Here is a 25772-nt window from a genome sequence, read left to right as displayed (position 1 = left end):
AGAATGCCTGCATTTCGGTCTTTGTTGTATTGCTTGGAGGAGGCTGCAAGGTAGCTTAAAGGGCCGCAGGCTAAGATTTCTGAAGCTCCTTGAAGTGCACTGGGATGTATCTTCAGTGCTATGTATTATATTCTGATGAGTCAATCTGCCAGCATTTACTTAAACAATTAACATGAAAAATAAATTGAAACATAGTTCAATAGCCACCAATGAGAATTCAAATTTTTAACTAATATTGTTTGTTCTCTATTTTTTTAACAGAAAACAAATATCAGCAAAAAATTTGATGTAACTCTTTTTCACTAACAATTCATGTTGCAAAAAAAGTTATAGTGAAAATGAATCTCACAGAAATAAAAGAACAAAACTTATTTCCCAGGTCAGTGAATATCTGATTAAAAGAGAAAAAAAATCAAGATTGTATGGCAGGAAGGGTCCTGATTAGTGAAGACATGGAGGTGGTGTGTGGCCAGCAAGGGCAGGGAAACTTTTTGCCTCCTTCCACATCCCTTTCCCTAATCATTTCTCTCATCTGTAAGTTTCTGAGTTAACCCCATACCCCATGACTGATGGAGAAAAGGGTATTGTCTTTACTATGTTTTTGAGTAAAACTTAAACCTGAACTTTTTTAAGGTTTATTTTATTTATGCATAGAAGAACTGGGGTGTGAGCTAGAAGTTCAGCAGGTTAGAGGATTCACAGGGTGGGGAGCAGAACAGGAAGATCTACTGAAATACACCACTTGAGGGGAGCAACAGGCAAGACAGCAAAGGTCTGGTGAATCATGTGGGTAGCTCCCTGGCTGGGTTCAAACTCATGCTGTGGCAGTGATAGCACTGAGAATTAACCCCTTGCCTACCAGGGAGGCCCAAACCTGAGACCTTTTTTTCTTTCTTCTTTTTTTTAGACATAGGTTTTATTTATTTATTTATTTTTTTAAAAAAGATTTATTTATTTATTATTTATACAAGCACTGGGTACAGTCAGAAGCTTGGGAGAATGAGAGAATTCAACAGAGCCAGAGTGGGGAGCAGAGCAGGCAGAAGGACCAAAGTACACTGCTGAGGGGAGCAGGAGAGGTCTGCACGCCATGTGGGACCCTCCTCTGGTGGCCGGGGAGCAGCCGGGGATCGAACTGGTGCTGCAGAGGCTGCAGGCAGCTTCGCAACCCAGCGCTCAACTGCTGCGCCACCGGGGAGGCCCAGACCTTTTTTTTTTTTTTTTAAGATTTATTTTATTTATACAAGAACCATGGTACAGGCCAGATGTGTGGGAGAGTGAGAGGATTCACCAGAAACAGAACAGGGAACAGAACAGGCAGACTGACTGAAATACACAGCTGAGGGGAGCAGCGGGCAAGAGAGGAGAGGTCTGCTGTGCCATGTGGGCATCTCACCGGCCAAGCAGCCTGGAATTGAACCTGCACCGCAGAGGCTGCAGACAGCTGCACAGCAGTGCACTCAACTGCCTGCGCCACCAGGGAGGCCCATAAACCTGAGAACTTTTGACCAAGATGTTGATACAGGAGGTTCCTATATTTCCCTCCTCTCATAGACATACCTAATGGAGAGCAATACATAGAGAACTTTTTTTCTGATGAAATTCAGAACCAGCTGAGTGACTCCAACACATCATGTCACTGAGCAAATCCCCAAATTGAAACCGCACACCTCTAGGTGCTGATTGCGACCAAAGAGCTGGTGGGCACTTACTGGGCTTTCTACATCAGGTTTGCCTAATGATCAAACTAGGTCCCAGCACCTCTCTGGAAGGAGTCCATACACATGCCTGTCACCAGGCGGACAGACCCCAAGATCACTTAGCTCTGATAGATAATGGGCCTTGCATAGGACCATAGTGGACAAAGAAGTAAATGCTAAGCAGTCATGGTCATGGCAGACAACTTGCTGTGGGCACCTCCCCAGAGCTCAGCACAGGGGAGCAGGCAAAAATGACCATCTCCCAGTATTTATGTGGAAGGATGAGCGTGCTTTCAAACAGCTATTTGAAATTCTGACTTTTAATTAGTACTCAGCTAGTTGCTGACTGTTATCTTCCCCAAAGGGCATAAGAGCTGATTGTCACCTCCTCTACCTTCTCCTTCCAGTCTCACTTAATGATAAAACCAAGTTACCACTGTCTATCTGGAGGCAACTTGTCTATACATCTACTGCTCCCCACTCCACACACCCCCCACCCCAATTCATGACTGACATCTGAGGGATAGGCATCCAAATCACCTGGTTTGGATAGCCAACAGGCTGCACTTACACATTCTACAAGATAACTGCAAGCAAAGAAGATATTTCTAAATGGGTACATGTATACACTTGCAGCAATATACTTGCACAGAGAGCTGGTATATCATACATAGAAATACCTGCAGGTATAGATACCTGCACTCAGAGCAGGCAAAACACCTGCCTCCAAGTTTCTCCCTGGAAGTTAGTAGACTTCATACTTTCCCAGTGGATGCCTGAGGATTTGGATTTAAATCACTCTGCATCTGGATACTGACTATGATCTTTCCCTTGGGACACTGGGACATTGATGAGTCTTGGCTCACCCTTAACTCCTGGAAGCCACTGAGGACAAAGATGATTGTTTGGTCAATCACAGAAGTTTGAGAGACAACCAGGGACTCAAGTCGGATGAACTGATGAAGTTGTTACTAAGCTCTATGGCAGATCATGTGAGCTATATCACTAAATGCACTTATTGGAACTGAACATCCCATGTTATTTATTTGCCAGTCAAATTATATGAATGATGATGGATGCGTTTTTCATCTCCAAATAAAAATAGGCAATTGGAATGATCTAGTGCCACTTGAGGTCACTATCAACTCCGAATTTTCCAATTCTATGCATAATCAGGCTTCTGATCATTTGCAATAATCATACTTTACTATTTGTTATTTATGAGGTACTAATTATTTTTTCCAGTAAAAGGACTTTTATAACTTATCTATTTTTTGTGCATTAGTATTTGTAACATGGTTAAGATTTCAGTAATCTGGGCTAGCTATAAAATTTGGAAGCATCTCATTTTTAAATTTGTAGGCTTTAAAACTCACAGAAATATTATCTTAGTAGAAAAAGTCATTCAAATAAAAGTAAAATTAAAGTATTAAGAGTTGTGTAGGAATATGATGTATGAGAGAGTATATAGGGAAGATTTATTTGAATATTCAAATTAAATAAATAAAAACACTTGGTCATTATCATCAAAAACATGTTCCTGAGTAAATGTCCCCAATATTACCCAGTAAGTGACAAAGCCTGGAAAATTATCAACTTTAATCAAATCATTTCATATTTTCCTAGGGTAGATTCTGGCAGGTTATCTAATAAGGATGAGATAAATTTCTGACTTAAGTTCTGACTCTAGTATACTCATTATTTACTTGTACATTTTGGGCCCTGGGATCTTAATTATTTTTTAAGTGGGAGGATTTCTAACAGTTATTAAAAATAATAGGGGGAATAATTATTATGGCTAACATTCAGAGTTATTTAATATTAGATCACATTTTGGTGTTATTCAAATTATTTGAAAAGTATTTTTCAGAGTACAAATCCATGTTTAATGTTCTTCTTTTTATCTTTGACATGTAAAATGTCTTCATTACCCTGGTCAGAAAATTGCTCTTAGCAAAATGATCACATTTCCCCAAAGCAAATTTCACCATTAAGTCTATATTACCTCCTAGCATATTTCTTCCTTGATCATTAAAATAAAAGTAGAAATAACTTTGTCTCTGTCAAATTATTCCATTATTTTTGAAGACAAAATTGTCATTTGAGTAAATAAATAGTATTTTTGTATTATTAAAAACACAGAAAACACAGTCTTGAAGTTTTCAAAAGTCTCTTTTTCCTATAATTTTTCTCTACCAAAGTTAATACCTTACATAAAATGTAAAGATCCATTTATGTATTCAGGACTTTAAATTTCTTGTTTAGATTAAATAGCTATTAGTGTTAGCTTTCTAGGTTTTACCTTACTATTTTCTATATCCCTCAAAGAAATAGTAAGTATAGAATATTGTTAGTATACTTGATCAACCTTAATAATCTGTATTACACATTCGAACATGTCAAAACTCCATTTTCTTAAGTATATTTTTACTACCAATGACTCCTCTATCATCAAAAGGTGTGTTCATCCTGCATAGCCATAAATTTTAGAAATTTAATTTCAATATATTATTCAACTTGCTTCTACTTAAAGATCAGATGTAAGAAATCCTGGTTATTTCATTTTTTAAACAGGAAGGACTTATCACAAATAACATCAAGTCAATGTATTTCTTTTGTTAAAGGCACTGCTAGAAGCAATTTATTATATGCCTAATGGGTGTTAACAAACATTTGTTGAAACAGGCGAGAATGAGTAACATATACTTTACTTCATGTATTAACAGCTACAGTATAACATTTGCCATCTTAGGATAGTTGCACAAGTAGTTTACTAATCCAGTGTACCAAAACAAACAAAAAAACCCCACAGGTTTATAAAAATATTAATAAGAATGTAATTATTAATGTATAATAGCACACATTCAGTTATAAAAAGACAGGATGGCAAATACATACCATTATCAAAATATCTGACTGTTGAATTTCTGGATACACTGGGATCAAAATTTGCCATTAAAGGTGCTATATACTGTGTGGCTGTTAGCATTCGATGTACAACTTCCCCAGTGTATATGAAACCTGTAATTAGAAAAACAGGAAATATGTCAAAAAAGCAAGATAAAATTTCAATTAAAATACCAACTCAATTACAGTCATTTTGAATATAAAGTGTCCTAGTTTTTACAAAAAACAAAAGGGAAAAATTAATGTCTTAATGTCTGATCAGCATTTGTTGGGACTGTGTTAAGTAAATTCCCATATTATTTGGTAGCACCTTGCAGATTGGTACATGGGAAATCTATAATATGTACAATTTTAATTGGTTATTATCTGGAAGTGATTATTAGACTGGAAAGGTTAATATGACTATAAGTAATTCACACACTCATGTTGCCATTATTCATTGCTCATTTTTAAAATGCTAGTCGAACATGCAAGTTCTCTTTACAAATGGATATATTTCCATGATGTTTCATTGCATTTTCTGAAACTGTAGCTCCAGTTTAAGACATTTTAGAAATCACATTTGAATATCTTTAACATGAAAGTATGGAATTTGTTCTGAACTTTTTTTTTATAGTTGAAGGAGGTTTAACACCGAGAGAAAAATTTGTGCATTTCTCAGATTGCTCAAATCTTTACAATACTGGCATCTTATCAAGAAAGATAATATCTATACTTTTTGCAGAGAAGGTGGTAAAATTATCATAAGATACAAATGCCTTTCTATTTAGAAAGATGCCAATGCCAGTCTATTTTAGAAGTTAGATAATGAGGGGGAATTTACTATGGAGAACTTCCTCATGAGTTAATTATCAGTAGCTCCTAAGTTACAAATTTACCCACTTTCAATTATACACACTGGGTTTATTTTCTCTGTGGATTATCCATGACAAATTTTTAATCCTATAATGGCTTCTTGCCTCCAAGATCTTTAGCTGCCTGGGAAAGGGGAGTCAGCCCAGGGAATGCTTATTTTATTTGTTTATTTTTCTTTCCAAGTTATGTTAATTGAGGTAAAGTAGGTTTAAGTCTTTGTATCTGCTTCTGGGGTTATAGGGTCTAACCTCTACAAATATACACTTTCACATCCTGCCCACCACCAGTGCCCCCAATATCTTAGGTTAGTTCTCAGTGACCAAGAAGTAAAAGTCTTAGCTATAGTGATGGGCTCTACTTAGTTCTCCTTACATTTCTAGATTTAAAAAAAACCACTTCAGCTGTGGTTAGTAACTGAGATGGAAAAAGCCTTTCAAGCCTAAAAACCGATTCTCTTTGCGAACATTCCGACACATATACTTTCAAGTTGTAGTCACATCAAATCTTAGTTTTACTGTGTTGCTAAAATCTCTATTCTTTTAACGGGCAAGTTGTGTAAATTGCTTTAAATTCAACATTTAAATTGTCATCTAAATAAGACTGAGATAGGTGGATAACACAATTAGAGAATTTATTTAATGGTAGAATTATTTTTTTTCCTAGTTGCATGATGACTATTTTTTTTAATTATGTATTTATTCATACAAGAACCGGGGTACAGGCCAGATGTGCGGGAGGGTGAGAGAATTCACCAGAGACAGAGCAGGGAGCAGAACAGGCAGACTGATGAAATACACTGCTAAGGGGAGCAGCGGGCAAGTCAGGAGAGGTCTGCCACGCCATGTGGGATCCTCGCCGGCCGGCCAGGATCGAACTGGTGCTGCAGAGGCTGCGGACAGCTTCACAGCGCGGCACTCAACTGTCTGCGTCACCAGGGGAGGCCCTGACTAAATTAATTGATCTCTCTGTACCTCAGTTCCCTAATCCATTAAGTGGGAGAGTAATGGTTATCAGTATCATTAGGTTGCTGTCATGGTTGAATGCATTGGTACATGAAGACGACTTAAAAACTGCGTTTAAAGTAAAAATTTGCATTATTCCAAATTGGGTCAAGGTACAAAATTGAATTTAACAAGGAAACAGGTACAACATGTTTTAATTTACAAAACCTATCTTTTCTCACATTCAGAAGTAATGAGTGCCTTATAAAAACATTAACCTTCTATTGGTTGCAAATGGTTGTTTCATTTAATTGGAAGTGTCATAGTAATGAAGGAAGCACCAAGAGGTTTATAATTGCCTGTGAAACTTTAATGTGCAAAGGGCTACATAAAATATTCTATTTCATCATCTTTCACTTGATATTTTGACCCAGAGGAAAGTCTGAAGCTGATGGGTATGCCTGTGTGGCACTGAACACTTACAGCTGAATGCTGACTGGAGATTACATACAAATGCCAGTGTCCCCTACATGATGCAGGTCCTATGATCCCTGTACTCTTAGGGCCTTTTAGCCATGGAAATTTAGAGAATAGATTCTTCATTAAACTTATATAAGATTTGTTCCATTTCTCTGTATGGAGATCTGAGCAACTAAACCAAGGGTTGTGCATGATTATTGTTTGGCAATCCCTCCATATTTGTGGTGAAAAACTTCCTTGAAGTAGATGAAGTCTCATCATCATTCAACTTACATTTTGCATGAATTCCATGCTATCAATCATAACACATTCTCAGATTCTATGAAAAACCCTTTTTCAGACAAATACTTGCTTGTAATTCAGTTAGCCATTTCAATAAACGATGTGTGGCAGTAATTGCTAATTTGAAAATTAAAAGTTATGGAGTAATGTAACTGTCTGCCAGCTGCTATTATACAAAGTACAATGACAGGTTTCAAGTAACAAGTTTCCTCTGGACAAAATCTTGCTGGAAGTCCTCATGGTTCACTGAGAAGATATTAGATTTTACATGCAATCTAGATGGTTAAAGAAAAAAAAAAGATGCATTTCTGAAATTCACTATGTGAATATGCCCTGCAATTTGAACACTCAAAACATTAGCTGTTGGAGGAAAAAATTCTATTTGAGAAAAGGCACTTATGTCACATTTTATATTATATATATGTGTGTGTATGTTGTATGTATACACTCCCATATACATATATACAGATGTGTGTATACAACCATATATATACACAAACACATATACATACATATGTGTATATGGATCTACATACATCTACCTATCTATCCATTATCATCTATCTTAGAATGTGTAGATTTTCTGATTGAGATAACATTGGTTTACAACACTGGATATGATGCAGAGGAGTACAATCACACCCCATTCAGAGGTATGTTTACCACACCACACCCACCACCAAGCAAGTAGAGTTTGTAAATCAATACAAAAAATATATAACGAGTATCACAAATTTGGAAACACAACAGTTAGTTTACTTCTGAAAGCATTTCAGGTACAATTTTACTTATTTTGTTGACCTAAATGTGCAGATCCTTCAATACTTTGGTAAGAGCTACCTAGACTGACCTTTTCAAAATGCATTTTGAAATTTTAGATATAATGTATTCCTACTCAAAATGTATCAACTCTGTTTTAGGAAACACTATACTGAGAGCAGTGTGTGACAGAAAAAAACACTAACACCTCTTTCTGACATCCATGCTTGATATTTTTCTCTCTTCTTTTTATCTTAAACTAAATGAAAAAAAATAAACAAAAAATCAAGTATTGCAGAAGAATATTTATGATAAATCATTTTAAATTCTGAACATATGCAAAGCTAATCATTTGTTGTGATGCAAAAATATAGGGTAAAAGTCATAGAGAAGGAAGGAAATGATGGAACAGGTGTGTGATAGTGGTTAGCTGTCAGAAGAGAAACTGTATCTTAGATATCCAATTCCCACATATATCTTTTATTCCCAATGGTAGATAAACTGATACTTGGGTGCTCATTGCTTACATATTCATATATACATAGACACATTCTTTGCATATATTAAGAATTTTATCTTAATAAAAGTCACTTTTTATATTTTATATATATAAGTGTACGTTGTATGTACACATTCCCATATGTATACAAATGTGTGTATATATTTCATATATAAACACATACATAAATACATGTGTGTATATATGTATCTATATCCACATATCTACCTATCTGTCTTTAATCTATTTGAGAATCTTGGAGTATGTAGATTTTACTGAGAGTCAGTTCTTAATGTTAATTCAAAGGAGGGTTTACAAGAATATATAGTCTTCCAACACAGTTACTATATAAATTCATGTGTATTCATTTGGCATATGATCTTTGAGGTTGATAAGAATAGAGTTTGGTTAGTATTAGCATTATCACATAAATTAGAACATGATTCAGATGCTAGAGATTCTATTTTCCATAATCCTACCATAAAAAATTTCAGTAAATTTTGCTCAAAATACTGTCAGTATATTTCCTTGACCTTAGGATTCATTACAAGCACAACTTAGATTCTAAAATTCTCAAGCACATATTCAAATATTCATACACATTCAAATACAGATTATTATGTGATGTTCAACCAATTTATATTTGTTCACAGATGTGACTGTATTTTAATAGTTTTAAAAACAAATCTTAAGAAGATAAAATTCTTAAGACATGCAAAGAACGTGTTTATGCATATATGAATAAGTAAGCAATGAACCGCCATGTATAAGTTTATCCACTATGCAAAATTAAAAAGGAATAGGGCCTTGAAGATACAGTTTCTCTCCTGAGAGCTAAGCACTATCACACACTGAGTCCATCATTCCCTTCCTTCTTTATGACTTTTATCCTATATTTTGCATTACTACAAATGATTAGCTTCACATATGTTCAGAATTTAAAATGATTCATGAGTATTCTTCTGTAAGTTTTAAATTTTGTGGTGATACATTCCTTAAAGAAAAATATGTTGTGTGTGTAGCTGCGTTTCATTCATTTTTCATGGCTGCATTATAGTCAACCATGTGAAGACACCACAATAAATTTATCCATTAGACTTTTGATGACATTTATATTGTCTGAGTTTCTTTCTATCACAGATAGTGCTAATACATATATTTTTTACACATGTCCTTGTTCATGTGGATAAGATTTTTCTAATGTAAAAATCTAGAAACTGGCTAGATCTTAGGGCATGCACATGTGTAGTTTCACTAGATAAGGGTGAATTGTTTTCCCAAGTAGTTACAGCATTTGATAAATCTACCATTTATATATATATATAATATATATATATATATATATTTGTTTTGCCTCACATTCCAATTTTCAATCTGATAGTTGTGAAATTATAATGCATAATGGCATTGATTTACATCCCTCAGTTAAAATGACTCAATTACATTGATTGAATGTACTACTCAATTTAAAGTTGACTAATAACACTATTTTGTTTTCACAAGTTTATTTTTCTGTGAGTTTTCCTTTTCCGTGAAGTGCCTGAAAAATTGTCTTTCTCTTACTGATTTCTAGGATTTTCAGCTTTTCAAAAAAATGGCTTTTATTTATGGTTTGTACTTTTGTGTATTTTTTTTTTTGCCTTTAGGAATTTTTTTTTAGTAAACAGTAATAAAAATGTTTGGTAAATGCCAGTCATTGGTTTTATATTTTAACAAGACAGACATTTAAAAGAGATACATTTTTTTTTTTCTGAAATGCACAATTACACTGATGACAAGGAATAGTGAATTTGAGAGAAAACTCAGCTTTAGCAGTAGAAAATTTTTGTATGAAGTCTTCTACCATTAATTAACTAACACCTCTTAAGAGTGGTGGATTGTGGGCTCCCATACTACCTGCTCGAGGAATGAAGACCACCTTCTTAAAATGCTTCCTCACTCTATATTCTTCCCTACTGTGATGTTATACATAAATTCTTCTAAACTGCTTCTAATCATCTTAAAAATTTACCTACTACATCAATTTTCTTCCACCTAACATTTTTGATGGCTATAAAAATATGGATCAATTTGGTGCTCTCAAATGGACCCAATTTCATCAGAATCTAGCCATTCCAGAGACACATATTTGAAAAGAAAAGGATTTTTTAACTGTTGTGCATTTATATATACTTTCATAGATAGATGAGTCAATTTTCTCATCCTCAAATATGCTACTTGCTTTGACACAAGCTGGCATAAAATTAATGGAGTTTCGAGAATGAAAATCACTGAACTACCAAATGCCACAGCTTGACACATAAAGCCCTCTCTAGTCTGGTCACTGCCTAGCTCTTCAACTCTATCTCCCTCTTCTCCAATTGCACCCTGGGGTTTAGTTGCTCACAGCAATCCGCAGCTGTCATGGGCTTGATGCATTTTTACATGCCGCTTTTTCTGTCTGAAATATATTTTCTTCTTCAGTGCTCTGAAATATCCTATTCATCTTTCAAGCTTCAAATTAAACGTCTCCTCTTCTGTGAAGGCTTCTTTTATCCTCTCCCACCCCAGAAGATCTGATTACACCCTTCGATATTTCATCCCTATGCTCATCCAGAAATTTCTATTATAGGTTTTATCATGCTGAGTTACAACTGTTTATTTTCACATGCATCCCCTGGCCTGTCTCCTTTCTGATCACCTGTTACAGACACTACAGTAATGGGACCAAAACTTTCTCATGTTTGTGTCTCAATATGGTATCTGACAGTACTCATCCAATTTGCAAGTAGTAATTGAGAGCTTAGTATGTTTAAAGGATTACACTAAATACTGAGGTCAAAGCAGAGAGGAGTGTATTCTCTTGACTTCACAGAGACTGTGTATGATGAAGCTGGACAGCAACACTCAGAGGTAATACTGTGAAAGGCAATGGAAGCCATGGCAAAGAAACTTTTGTAAAAGGCAATGGAAACACACTGAAGGTTGGAGGCAGAGACTGATCAGATTGCTTTAATGGAAAACATGGTGAGAAGCACTTCATTCAGGATAATGTTTATCTTTAGAGAACAGAGGAGACATGGAGAAAAGTAATAGTTAATTTCAACTGTGTCCATCCTCTCTTCCCCCATTCAGTCTGGGTTTTAAGTGTATAAGTGTTTTCTCTACTGTCTATATTTTGTTAAACTGAAATATTTTTTTAAAAAAGTTTTTAAAGTCTATTCAGGCAGAGTATAGGTACTGAGTAAGGAGGAGTCGTACTTTATATAGGGCACACAGTCTACTTACTCCCTAGTTCAGATATCCATGGGAAGCTGGAATGAGCTGAAGCTAGGATGGGAATGGGGGTTAGAAGTAGATCAACAGGCAACTATAAATCAGAGACATTCTGCAGGGGAGGGGGAGGAGGAGAGGATCAAAAGGGGGAGGGAAGAGCACATGGGACTATGTGATGGTTCACGGATGAATTTGTGGTGGGAATTTTATGGGGACTACACCTGAGAGGAGAAAGCATGCATTGTACAAAATGAGCAATGATGTAAAAAATATATATAAGAAGTAGATCAATCAGAGGGTTTTTCAGAAGTAGAATCAATGTCAGACATAAGGTGAGAACACCTAGAAAAGACTCAACTGGAGACAAGGAAGCGGGTGGAGAAAAAGTTAAATCTAGGCCTACAGTCTATTTTCAGAATAAAAGTGTGCAAGCAACCTAATGCAATTTCTGTCGTCATATGAGGTATCATACGATCATATGATAGCTTTCCATCATGGAGTTTCCTTGTTGTATATGAAGGTGGGAAGCTTGGGGTTGTAGCATAATCAAATCATCATATAAGCCCCATTGCAAGGGCCACAAACTAGGCAGATAACCTGGTGAAGTAACAATGAAAGTGGAAGGGTATCTCTGACCCACAGAAGGAGAGTGTACAAGTGCACACAGAGATAAACTACTCTTCAAGAAATTAAAAATACCATACCAAGGCTCACTTGCTCCATTTTGACTTGTCAGTTTCAGAATAAGGAAATCTTAAGTGGACTTCATATATATGGCAAATTTAATTGTTTTCCTGCTGATAATGTATTTGTTGACAACATCAGTGTTCCACAAGCACTATGTAAGGAGTATAGCACATATATTCCATGATAAAGATTTTCTTTCCAATTTTTATGGAGACCTTTTTTTAGGATAAACTAATACACGTAAGTATTGATACAACATTAAGTAAATACAAAACAATGAAAGTATTATACATAAAAAGCTGTAAAGCAAAACTATATAAATATATTGACAGGATTCTTATTCTAGGGTTCCTAACTTAATTCAGATGAACAAATATGACAGTTTAAAATTAAAATATAAAAGAAAGGTCACAAAAGATTCCCACTGATATCATTCCACAGAAGTAGGGGGTAATAGAGATAAAATCATGGAGTTGAAGTGCAGAGAGGCTTTCTTTTTCAAAGAAAGTAATAAAGATTATACAATAAGGAGGAATGATTTGAAATTCAAAGATAGGCGAGGGGCAGAGCAAATACTAAGAGGGAATTAGAAGCATTTTATTTTCATAAGTGAACAGTTATTGTTCATTAACTGGAATACTCAATAAGAGACTATCAAATAAAACAAGTGATAATCAAACTGTTGCAAAGGAGTGTCAGAAAATAGTTGAAGACATATGTTAGGACCTGTGAAGTTTCTAAATATCAAACATGTCTCAGAATATTTGTCCTCTGGGAAAATTTGTTGAGAAAGGGTCATCATAAGATTGGCAAAATTTACAAAAATAAAAGATGGGTTACTCATTCCTTTTTAATAAGATTGTGGTCAGAACACTGAATATGAGATCTATCTTAACAGATTTTTAAGGGCATGATATAGCATTATTAACTAAAGACACAACGTTGTATAGCAGATAATTCGTTCTTCTTGCAAAACTTTATACTCATTGAACAGCAACTCCTGTTTTCCTTATTCCCCAGTGTCTGACAACCATCATTTTCTTCTCTGCTTCTATGAGTGTGACTACCTTATATACCTCATATAAGTGAAATCATGCAGTCTTTGTCCACTAATGAGTAAATTACTTCACTAATCATAAAGTTGTCAGAGTTCATTATTTTGTTGCATATTACAGGATGGCCTTCTCTAATAGGGCTAAGAAATATTCTGTTTTATATATATATATATATATATATATATGCATATGTGAACATTTATGTGTGTGGGGGTGTGTGTGTCCTTTGTGTGTTCATCTTTCAATGGACATTTAAGTTCTTTCATTTCTTGACTATTGTAAATAATACTGCAGTGAATCTATCAGTGCAAATATCCCTTCAATAAAGTAATTTCGAATAACTACCCAAAGTGAGATTGTTGAGTCATAGGTAGTTCTATTTCTCAATTTTTTAAGGATCCTCTCTACTGTTTTCCATAGTAGTTCAACATTTACATTCTCACCGAACATGAGAGTAACTATGTATATACAGCAAACACTGGTAAACTGGAGAAACAGGTGAGAATACAATAGCAGATTTCAATATTCTACTTTCAGTAATGGACACAACATCCAGACAGAAAATCTTTCAAACTTGAGTAACATGATAAACCACATATACCTAACAGACATATACAGAATATCCCACTCAGCAGCAACAGAATATACATTCTTCGTCAGCACATGTAACATATTCTAGCACAGATCACATGTTATACCATAAAACAAGTCCTAACTAATAAAAGGAGACTGAAATCATATCAAGTTTCTAACCACAATGTTGTGAAACTAAAAATGAACAGCATATGGAGAACTGGAAAATTCACAAATAAAAGAAAATTAAAACACTCCTGATGATCCAATGGTTCAAAGTAGATATCAAAAGGAGACTAGACAGTATTATTTTTGTTACATTCTTTGAATTTTGGTATATTATATTTCCATTTTCATTTGTCTCAAAATGTTGTTTAGTTTCCTTTTATTTCATCAAGGTTAAAATAAGCTTCTGTGAAAGTACTTCAAAATGATAGAGGACATTTTAAGACATTTTATTACTTATTCCATTGTAACTTAGGTTTACAAGTCTGTCACACACACTAAAATGAATGTTACTCCAGAGCAGGGAATGCATTTGTCATTGTAACTCCCTTTGCCTACTGCTCTGGGTAGCATACGACAGCTTGTCTAATACTAGCTAATTTTTTTGTGTGTGTCACTAAGTAGAAGATGTAAAGATATATTTTTTATTTAGTTTGGTAGAATTGTTCTTTCTTGAGAGGTCATGATGTTGTAGAGGAAGCTCAGCAAGGAGCCAAAAGTGACTGGTATAATCCAGGTGTGAGATGACATGGGCCTATGTGTTGGCAGTGAGAATGGAAAGGGAAGATGGGTCAGAGTCTATGTGAGAAAAAAGCAAAGGTGATCAAAAAGGAAAACATAAAGGTAATTTTAATATGCAGACCCTATAAAATTGGAATAAAAATAGAAAGATTTATCCTCCCAAAAAACAAAATCCAGGAGCAGACGGCTTCACTGGTGAATTCTACGAACATTCTTAGAAATAACAAATGCTGGTCACGATGTGGAAGAAAAGGAACCCTGGTACATTGTTGACTGGAATATAAATTTGGGTAGCCACTAGGGAAAACTGTATGGATATTCCCCCAAAAAGTAATATAACTACATATGATCCAGGAATTCCACTTCTGGGTATTTATCTGTGAAAGGCAAAAACACAAATTTGAGAAGATGTATATGTCTCTAAGTGTGTTGCAGCATTATTTACAATAGCCAAGACATGGAAACAATTTAAAAGTCTGGGAATGGATGAATAAATAAAGAAAATGTGGTATGTATACACACAATGGAAGTGAACTAATATCATATTAGAGATAAAATACAATATTTTTTACTCAGCTGTAAAAAAACGAATGGAACACTGCCATTTGCAACAACTTGGATGGACCTTGAGGAATTACACTAAGTGATATTTCTCACAGAGAAAGACAAATTCCCTATGATTTCATTTATATGTGAAATCTCAAAAACAAAACACACAAATTAACAAAACAAAAACAACAATGAAAGCCACATAGAGACCAAGTGACCAGAAGATTGATGGTCACTGGGAGCAGGAGGGCAGTGGCAGGAGAATGAGGGAAAAGGTACAAACTCCCAGTTACAGAATAAATAAGCCACGGGGATGAATGTAGGGCATGGTGACTATAGTTAACAATGTCTATGCTTATTTGAAATTTACCTACAGAGTAAATGTTATTATGGTAAACAATTGTAACTCGACTGATGTGATCATTTTGCAGCATAAACAAATATTGAATCATTACGTTGTGCACTTGAAACTAATACAATGTTATGTCAATTGTACCTCAATTTTAAAATGGAGACTTTTTATTTAATTATTATTTTTAACACAAATGGGCAGGTTTATTATGAAAATGGGAAAGAAGGAATAAGGACTTGCATAGACACAAGCAGGCAGAAAGAGCTACCCCAGAAAGGGGCAGGTTTGCTAAAAGAGAGGTCTGCATCATCACAGGCAGGCAGCCTTGGGAAGAAACTGCCTCTGCTGAGGGAGGTCAGTGAAGTGAAGCATTGGCATGGTAATGGGGCACAGGTAGGCAGGAAGGCTGCTAGACAGACATTTTTTAAATATTTATTTTTATTTACTTATGCATACAAAAGCTGGAGTGTAAACCAGAGATGTTGGGGCAGGGAGAGGATTCACCAGAGAGTGTGGGGAGCAGAACAAGCAGATCTACTGAAATACACTGCTGAGGGGCGCAGTGGGCGAGACAGGAGTGGTCTGCTGCACCATGTGGGTCAGCTCCCTGGCTGGGGATTGAACTCATGCCACAGTGGCTGGCAATAGCTTGATCACTGAGACTTTAACCCCTGTACCACCAGGGAGGCCCTAGAGGTTTTTTTTTTTTTTTTTTTTTTTTATAGGGAGCAAAGTTTAGTGGAGATATCCTGATATTCTCAATGCCCCTAAGGAGCAATATGATTGCTGACATCAGAGTGCTCAGGTGCACTGGGAAGCCAGGGTCAGGTGTGCTGATGTCAGCATTCCTGAAGACTGGGGGTGAGCAAGGACGGAGAGAGAGGAAGCTAGGGAGGGAATGAATAAACCCAGAAATATGATGTCACAGAAATCCAAGGACTTGATTTCAAAAGAGTAGGGGTCTACCGAATAAACAGTATGACTGAGGTAAATTTAGAAAAAAAAAAATTCTAATCAGGGCATTCCCTGTTATGACTCATGATGAAACTTAAGGGAGAGAAAACTATATATGATTAAAGTTAATGAGAAAACAACTCTGTGTGTCATGGCTTGTCACTAACTGCCTTTTTTGACTCAGTACCAGTTTATCTATTTGTCTTCTCCCCAGGGTAGGGAAGGTTGGTCTACCCTTCCTTGTTTTTCCGTTCCTTTCTGCATGTATTTCCCCTTCCTGCACCCTTCTGCAATAACTGAATCCATCAAAAAATCACACATTCTTTTCAGTTGTATCTGAAATGCTGCTTCTTTTGAGCAATCTCCATTCCTGCCAACAAGATGTCTTGCATCCTTTGAAACTTCATGTCTTATTTTCGACTTTCCTAAGATACTGATATTTTTGATGTATACACACACACACACACACACAAACATTTCTTGTTTCTTTTGGTAAACATAATAATCTCTGAAGAAAGAAAGGATCACACTCATGATCTATTGCATCTCTATCAGTGTATGAATGTCTGGAAAACTGGTAAGAAACACAGTTCCTTTGAGAAACTGAAAAGCACCCAAAATGCTGGAGTACACCAAATGTGAAGGGAAGAGTAACTCTAAACAAAGCCTTCAACATGTCTCTCCACCTACATCCTACCACCCACTCCTTGCCCTCCCTACAATTCACTTCCACATCATCTGCCAGAAGCATGGTAAAGGGAGACACTGAGGAACTATTTGTCTTTAGGGACCATCTTGAAGGATATCACAGTACAAATTGTAGCATTGTGGCCATATGAGGGAGGTACTTGTGGTGCTGACATGTCTGCCAGAATTATCTTTCAGACAGCAGTGCAACTATTCAGTGGCTCTTATGATAGAGTACAGAATCTTAACATGGCCTGGACTGACCTTCCTGGTCTAGTGTCTAAAACAGGCCTTACAAACTATCAACTAATAACAGCTCATTCTGACTTCTGCCTTTTCTTTGGAAGAAACCCAGCAAGTTTCATGACAGTAATTACTCTGTCCACTTGGGGATCTATTACTATTTCTTCCAATTCAACCCAATGAGTCATATGATTAATGTTGCCAGATGTCAAGCTTGGGTATAAGTGGAGTCTTCAATTGAAAAATGAATTTGCAAAAATTAAGGACGTTCCTGCAGCCACTACCTGTTGAATTGAGTCAACAATGTCATTTCTAGTCCAATTTCTGAACATAACTTTATGATTCCATAAAGGCAGGAATCTGTGCACCTATTGTTGAGTTGTGTCTGGTACAAATTAAGTTCTTGAGAAATATTTGGAATTAATGAATATTTTAAATTATATTTTAAACATTGCTTTTAAAATAATCATATTTTTCCAGGGATTTAATTGACTGAGTGTGGAATTTAATATCCTAACTTTAAAATGAGCAAATCTGTGGAGATTAAAGAAAATGATGCTCCGAGGTCTTTCAGCAGAAGAGCGGATTGAAGAACCGAGCCAAATTTGCCTCTAAATGCCGTGATCTCAATGGGTCTGGTGCTCTCCTCAAATGGCTTTTAATGATGATTGGTGAGATCGCAAGTATTATGATAGCTGATGAAGTTCTGGTTTTTTAAATTTACCAGTGACTAGACATAATCATGCTCTTATTTCCCTGACTTGCTCACAGGCATCAGAAATAGAAAGTGCAGGAGAAGATCGTAGTCTAGTCTTTATTCTTGATAATGCACTTTGTGAATTATCACAGACTGGCTTTTCTCTGCTACTCAGCATCATTCTAGATCCTCTCACTCCTCCCTGCAAGTTATTTGAATATGCGCTGAATTGTACAATGCATTCTGAGGTTGAGTAAGAACAAATATTTGATTTCTAATACCTATTTCATTGCTTGCTGACATCATTGTGGATAACTGTGTTTATCATAATATTCATTTGAGGTTGAAGAAGTTAGAATAAATGTGAATCATTTTACTGTGGAAATAACTTTATACATTGTGGTAATAGATTTTCCTGTGGAAATAACTTTATACATTGTGGTTAGGTCTACAAGCAAACCCAAAAACAGGATATTAATTTATGTGGCACAAAAATTTGTTTCATTTCTAGAACAGAATGAAGTAGCAATGGTTTGAAAACAAATATTATTTCACCATTTACCAATAAATGCAGTGCAGAAGCAGGTCACAAGGATCACCTTACTCTCAGAGGTCATGCAGTTGGAGTGATGGTGGTATCACCCAAAGCTTAGAATCAACAGGATGTGGAAGCTCTTACGGCAATGAAAAGGCTGGCAAGATTGCAGAAAGTAAGAGGCAACTGCTGAAAATGCATTCCTTTCTCCTTCCAGTTGAATTATGCTTCTTTCTCCAGTGTTTTGTTACCCTTGTGACCCTGATTTAAAAGTCTCAGTTTCTTCCTTTGCTTCCTCTGTTGCTGGTTTACAGAAAGGATTAAAGATAATGCACCTCAAACCCCTAATAGAATGCCAGTGGGCATTCTGAATAGAACCTATCGCCACTCCTCACACTGATGATTACTGCTACTCTCTCCATCACTATCACTTTCACCCTCCATTAACTGAATAAATGGGCTGACCCTGATAAGATGCAGCTTTGTTTTCCAGTTTAAAGCTCATCCTTACTCCGGCATGCTTAGATTGGACCTAGGCATGAGGACCCGGAATGGAGGTCTATACTTTTGTTCTCACTTCCTTTTCTGGCTCAATGATGTCAGCAGAAAGGAAACAGATGAAAGAAAAGAAGGTTGAGGCCTTTTTTTTTTTTTTTTAATTTTTCAGTTTTTTTTGTTTTTTTTTAAAGATTTATTTATTTATATATACAATCACTGGGTACAGTCTGAAGCGCGGGAGGGTGAGAGAATTCGCCAGCGTGGGGAGCAGAACAGGCAGAAGGACCGAAATACACTGCTGAGGGGAGCAGCGGCCTACAGGAGAGGTCTGCGCGCCATGTGGGACCCTCCCCCGGTGGCCGGGGAGCAGCCGGGGATCGAACCAGCGCTGCAGAGGCTGCGGGCAGCTTCCAACCCAGTGCTCAACCGCTGCGCCACCCGGGAGGCCCTGGTTGAGGCCTTTTAAAAAAAAAGTTAGTGCTACTTGGATCTCTCTCTTAGGCATTGCACAGACATGATGTGAAGGTAGTATCAGAATCTATGAGATAAACATATGGATTCTTCAACTAGAGTCACCCACCACCTCCTTCCCCTGCCCCAGACCCTCTAAGAGTCTGACTTGAGAGATAAAATCACAGATAAAATCACACCCCCAACCACAAGCCCACCTCTCCATACCAAGCTTGCAGTGGCAAGCCCAGGGCCCTTTTTTCCTAGACTTTCTTGTTCCAGCAGGTGAGGATGTTGATAACTCAAGCTGAATTAACCTTTCTTGGGAGCCATTGAATGTTATGCATGGCTGCCACATTTCACGTTTGCCTGCTGTCTTTGCTCCCACTGCAAACTACTTCAGTCTCCTCCTCAAACATATCCAGACAGAGTCTATGGGGAAGGAGGAGAAATAGCACATGTTTTTTGTTCTTATCCATTTCCTCTGAAGACCTTTCTCCCTAATATATAAGAACTTTCTTATACAAGGTCTTCCATAGTTTGGTCTCTTTGGAGATATGTCTAAGTTCTATCTTTAGACTCTAGAACAATATAACAGCCATTGTCTTTAGGCAAAGAATTGATTTTTTGTAAGTTTTTTTTTAAAGATTTATTTATTTATATAAGAACTGGGGTACAGGACTGATGTGTGGGAGGATAGGAGGATTCACCAGAGACAGAGCGGGGAACAGAACAGGCAGACTGACGAAATACACTGCTGAGGGGAGCAGCGGGCGAGACAGGAGAGGTCTGCTGTGCCATGTGGGATTCTCGCCGGCCGGCCGGTACCAAACCAGCGCTGCAGAGGCTGCGGACAGCTTCACAGTGTGGCGCTCAACCACCTGCACCACCAGGGAGGCTCAGAAGAATTGATTTTTGACCAAAAAATAGGTTCTATGTCACCCCTACTACTCAGTTATTATTAGACGTATTAAGGTGTATGGTGGGGGAGATGAGGAATGAGAATGAAAATATGAGAGTGGCAAAGAACTCTCTCACCCTCTCCTCATTGACCATCCTCAATTTCTCTTCTGTAAGTATGCAGTTCATGACCTCAATGAAAACAGACATATTTGGAAGAAGGAGAATGAAGAGATGTGTCTGATTAAGGACAGATTGGGAATTGCATGGTATTCAAGGAGAGCAGGCACTAGCATAATAAAAGAGAAGGTGGGAGAAAATGATGTCAACAAAGAAGACTGATATGCAAGACATTTGTGCAAACTGATACATAAAATTGGTGCACCTGGGGGCTAGTTGCTGACAGTGAAGTTAGTAATTTCATTTGGAAGCCAATATATTCATACATATAGTTAAAATAAAAATATTAACAGTACATATGGTGGGATTTCATTAAAACTTGAGTTTAAGCCTTTAGAGAATTTTTACTAGAAGCTAGAGTTTGTCCTGAAAAATTGCAATAGAAAGTAGGATAGGAAAGTAGAAAAGGATAGGAAGTCTGCTGGGTGATTTTTGTATTATTATTTTTAATAGCTTTTTAAATCTACCAAGTTCTTCAATGTAAGAACCTTGGAAACAAAAATTATAAAAGAAGCCAAAAATCAAATTTGATTCTACTATCCGAGATAATCACTGCTGTTAACATTTTCAATTTTTTTAGAATCTCCCCCAGCATTCTTACTATATTTTCTTAGATAATCTGTTCTCTCAAAAGAAAAGTGACTATTTCACATTTTGTCCTCTCCTCAGACCTCTCGCACATTACCAGACCTCTTACTCTCAGCTGATGACATTTTTCACTGGGGAAGTAGAAGCAGTAGTAGGATTGTCTCCTCCACTCTGAGGCAAGCCACTCTACCTGGATACCAACTTCCATGCCTTCTGTCCTAAAGGACTCTGATCCCTCTATATCTTCTAAAAGGTGTGTCTTCTAGTTTCCCCATACAATAAGCACACACCTCCACCGCTCTGCTCCACGTCACACAAAGCAAAATCTTCCTTTGGCTTCACATTTCTTCCAAGTATGACCTTACTTCTCTCACCCCTTACTTCTCTCACATAACACTCATTTAAAAGTTTGTTAGAAGTGCTGTTGCCTGTCTCCATGTTCCATTTTCTTCCCAACTCTTTCTTGAACTCATACCTATCAGGCTTCTGTTCCCAAGACTCTGGAAGAGCTGTTTCTATTAATGTAGGCATCCACACTGCTTATCTAATGCCCATGGACCTTTCTTTATAATATGAAAAATTATATTTTATATCTGTATTGCAATAAAGACAATATAAACCAAGCTGGGTTCATTATTGTATGTTCCTTGCTATTATATTTTGGGGATTTTTATTTCTGGTTTAAAAAGAAGTGAAAATTAAGGGATTTCCTGGGCCCTTACAAGTATGCTGGACACACAGTGGGTAATTTGCCCCAATGGTGACTTCTCAGTCCTCACTCTAGTCAGACTTTCAGATGCATTTCACATAGTGGGTTATTTTCAAATGTCTTTAATGAAAAATATGCTTGGGTTTCTTCTCATGCCAATGGTTGATGTTTCTCAGTCTGTTTCAAAGTCTGATCCTTCCTTCTGGTCTTGAAAATTACTGCTGTGCTCCAGGGCCAAATCAAAAAATCCTCTGAAGACACTCAGTCTCCTGGTACACTCAACCTGTCCCATGATTTTATAAACTGATCACTCCTAAATCTATATCTCCAGCCCAATTTTTATTATGTGATTTGGACTTAGAAGTTTTTTCCCTCAAATTATGTTTACTGAGGTAAAGTAGGTTTACATCTTTGTAACTGCTCAGCTTAGGGGGCAGGGTCATAGTTTCAAATCTCTACAAATGTACACTGTCACATCCTGCCCAACACCAGTGCTCCAACAACGCTCCACCATGTTCCATTAGGCCCCTTGCCTTCCCCACCCCTCTCACCACTCTTCTCTCTAATTGCCTCAGTTCTGTAGTAGATGTTAAGAGTTCATTATTGGTTAGGTTGTGACTAACACTTTGTTATGTATCTTTGTATTCCACATATATGTGAGACCATCTTGTATTTGTCTTTCTCCTTCTGAATTACTTCATTTAGCATTATCCTTTCCATTTCTATCCATGTTGTTGCAAATGGCAGGAGTTCATCCTTTTTTATCACTTTGGAATCAGAAATTTTGACAGCTTATTTGATATCATTTGAATGTTTCATAGGAATCTTAAATTTAACATTTAAATTTAAATCTTAAATTTAACATTTTCATAGGAATCTTAAATTTAACAGAATCCTCTCAATCTTGATAATCATTCATGCTCTACTGTACAACTAATAACACTACTGCTAATTCAACTACTAGAGCTAAAATCCTTAAAATCTCCTTGAATTTTTTTCATATCCTTTACCAAATTTATCAAAAATATCAACTGCCATGCCTTCAAATTATATCTAGAATACTTCCATTGATAGAAAGCAGGACTGATTTATAACCCATTTAGTAAAAATAAGACTGCATTTATGAGATAAGCTAAAGGATAACAGTATAAAAAAAGCGACTTATGGGTATGCCAGAGGGAGAAATAAGAAAGTTGGAGATGAGTCTTCATTCATTCTAAGTGGTGGTAATAATCCACATGCACTGTATTTTAGGAAACAATGAGCTATCCAAATCAAAATAATAAAATAGATGTACGATGTTTATGTACAATAACACAATGGATTGGTGATTCAGGACTATGAGGAGACAGAAAACTTCTGAAATGTAAAAATGAGAAACTCTGAGTTACATATGGGGTATGCTTATGTAATCAGAATGGTAGAAGGGGCTGTCACTAAAATGAGATAGACAGATCTCTTGGAGAGGTTGGTAAAGATAAGTCTAGAAAGCAGAGTAAGAACATTAAGGATTTTTCAATGAAGGAATCAAGGACTTTTTTTCATCGAAGAAAAGGAGAAGCAGAGTAAATGAAGGAGATTGAATAATACAAAATTTTTCATAATTTACAAAATATGAAGTGCATGAAAGCTGAGGAGCAGGAAATGGAAAATGTCAAGAGCCTGGAGAAGAAAGGATTGATCCTGAGAGTGGAGTCCTAAGAATTCTAAATCTAAATAATAATATGATTGAAGAGGGTTGACAGGAGTTTAATTTAGGATTATTATTCAATTTTTCCTTTCTTAATTCAGAATTAACACAAACATTCCGATTCTGCTTCACTGAACTGAGATGAGAGCCACCCACTTGAGTTGGTAGATTATGGATGAACAAATATTATCTATCCTCTCAAATCTTTACACATTATATTATCCACACAGATCATTTTGAGAAGTAATTGTGCCCCACAAACCAAATGTAATTTATCCATTATCTATATACTTTTCTTTGTAACATTTTCATCACTCTTCAGAGAAAATTTTCAAATAATTTGTGAATCACAGCAGTTGCCCAATGAATGCCTTGAAATCTTCTTAAGTTCAAATTGAATTAACAAGTAGCAAGTAAGGACAATATGCAAGATGTGGTGACTAACCTATAACTGCCAACACAATTTACAATTTGTTGTACAGATTGTTTTTCTTTTAGCTCCCATGGATATACACTCAGCTACTAATATTGCGTGCAATTTTTATCTTAATATAGAGCACTAGCTATCATAAATTGTGTTCTGGAGATGAATATTTTTGATATTAGCAGATTGAGCCACATGTTGAAATAGACAATGCATCAAACTATTGACAAACTATTTAATTGACTAAAGACACTCCACTCTTTCCTTTCTGTCACTTGTGTGGCTGTTATCACTTTCTCAGCAGGCCAAGAAAATGTCACCTTAAATTATATACCAGAGGGAGGAGAAATGAGTAACAGCAATGACATGTTCTGAGCAACTGAGTTACAGTCAATTCTGAATTAAATTAAGTGTCTTCTGAATTACACAAAATGTCTGCACTTGGCTGATAACTATGCATGTTTATTGTACCCCCACCCTTTACCTTGGACGAAGAAATTGTTAATACCACATCACTTCCATGTTATGGATTTTCCGTTATGTTGCTATGGAAACCTACCATTTCTTTCACAGTCACACCTCCCATCATATACAAAATGGAATTAGAAATGGTAATACAAGTGGAATTACAAATTTCTAGAAACTTTATTACAAACTCCTACATGCAGACTAAGCATTTGGTAACTTGGTCTCAGTGAGAAACATTATTAGATTTTGGATAAGTGAATCACTGGTTTAATCAGAAATATTTCAACACTTTTCCTCACATCTTCTTGTGGTTTTCCACAATTGGGAGATTTCCATGGAGAGTCAGCATTTGCTTGAATAAGTTATCTTGCTCATTTTGCTCTTATTATGGACTTAATTCCAGGGACAAAAAAGAGACATACTTTGTTTTCTTGAAGCTACTGGCTCAGATTCCTCCTATAAATTTTGTCACAGAGGAGGTTTTAGACCATGTTTTTCACTAATTCACTTTTTGACTAGAAGATATTATATTTTTCTATTTCATCAATATCATGTATTGATTTTGCATTTTAAGTTTCATTATATCACAATTATACTGTATGACCTTTTACATAAAAGCTATTTTACATAAAAGAAATATTCTACCTGAGAATGTACTACTAAAAGAAAACAATATTTTTTGATAAGAGCCTTATAATATAATTAAGAGAATCCTCTTAGGAACAAAATCACTCCCATAATCAACCCTAACTAGATTTTATCCCCCCAGAACTTTCCATCAAATTCCTTCAGTGAGAGATGTTATATTGCAAAATAGCAAAATTTTCTAATGGCTTAGAGATACTCATTCATACAATTTTTATTTTTTACTCTGGTCCTGTTGTTCACGGATTATAAACAAAGAAATAACAAAAAACTGGAAAAATTCTTTTGAAAGTCTGAGAAATAGACTATAAATAACAATACTTAATTTTTAATTTTCAAATAACATTTCAGTAAAGAATATTTAATTGTAGTTTGTCAAAATGATAGACCACCATGCTGATATTGGTTTTCAAAATTAATTAATATTTAGTAGTATAAGAAAGTGGTCAGAAAATTACACTAA

At 36.1% G+C, this 25772-nt stretch overlaps 1 protein-coding gene across 2 annotated transcripts in view; it reads right to left on the bottom strand.

Moving 5' to 3' along the window:
• The window catches only part of PLXDC2 (plexin domain containing 2), a 397075-nt gene that overhangs the window by 106769 nt on the left and 264534 nt on the right, over positions 1–25772 (bottom strand). For both annotated transcript variants that reach the window (XM_054695116.1, XM_054695115.1), the window contains one exon: positions 4599–4721. In XM_054695116.1, coding sequence (XP_054551091.1) covers positions 4599–4721 — 123 coding nt within the window. The remainder of the gene's footprint in view (positions 1–4598; positions 4722–25772) is intronic.

The sequence above is a fragment of the Talpa occidentalis genome, unplaced genomic scaffold (assembly GCF_014898055.3).
Source record: "Talpa occidentalis isolate TD23 unplaced genomic scaffold, MPIMG_talOcc4v2.1 talOcc4.14, whole genome shotgun sequence".
In the NCBI taxonomy this organism is placed as follows: Eukaryota; Metazoa; Chordata; class Mammalia; order Eulipotyphla; family Talpidae; genus Talpa; species Talpa occidentalis.
Note: the sequence above shows the minus strand (reverse complement) of the source record. Positions and strands in the feature narration are given on the sequence as shown.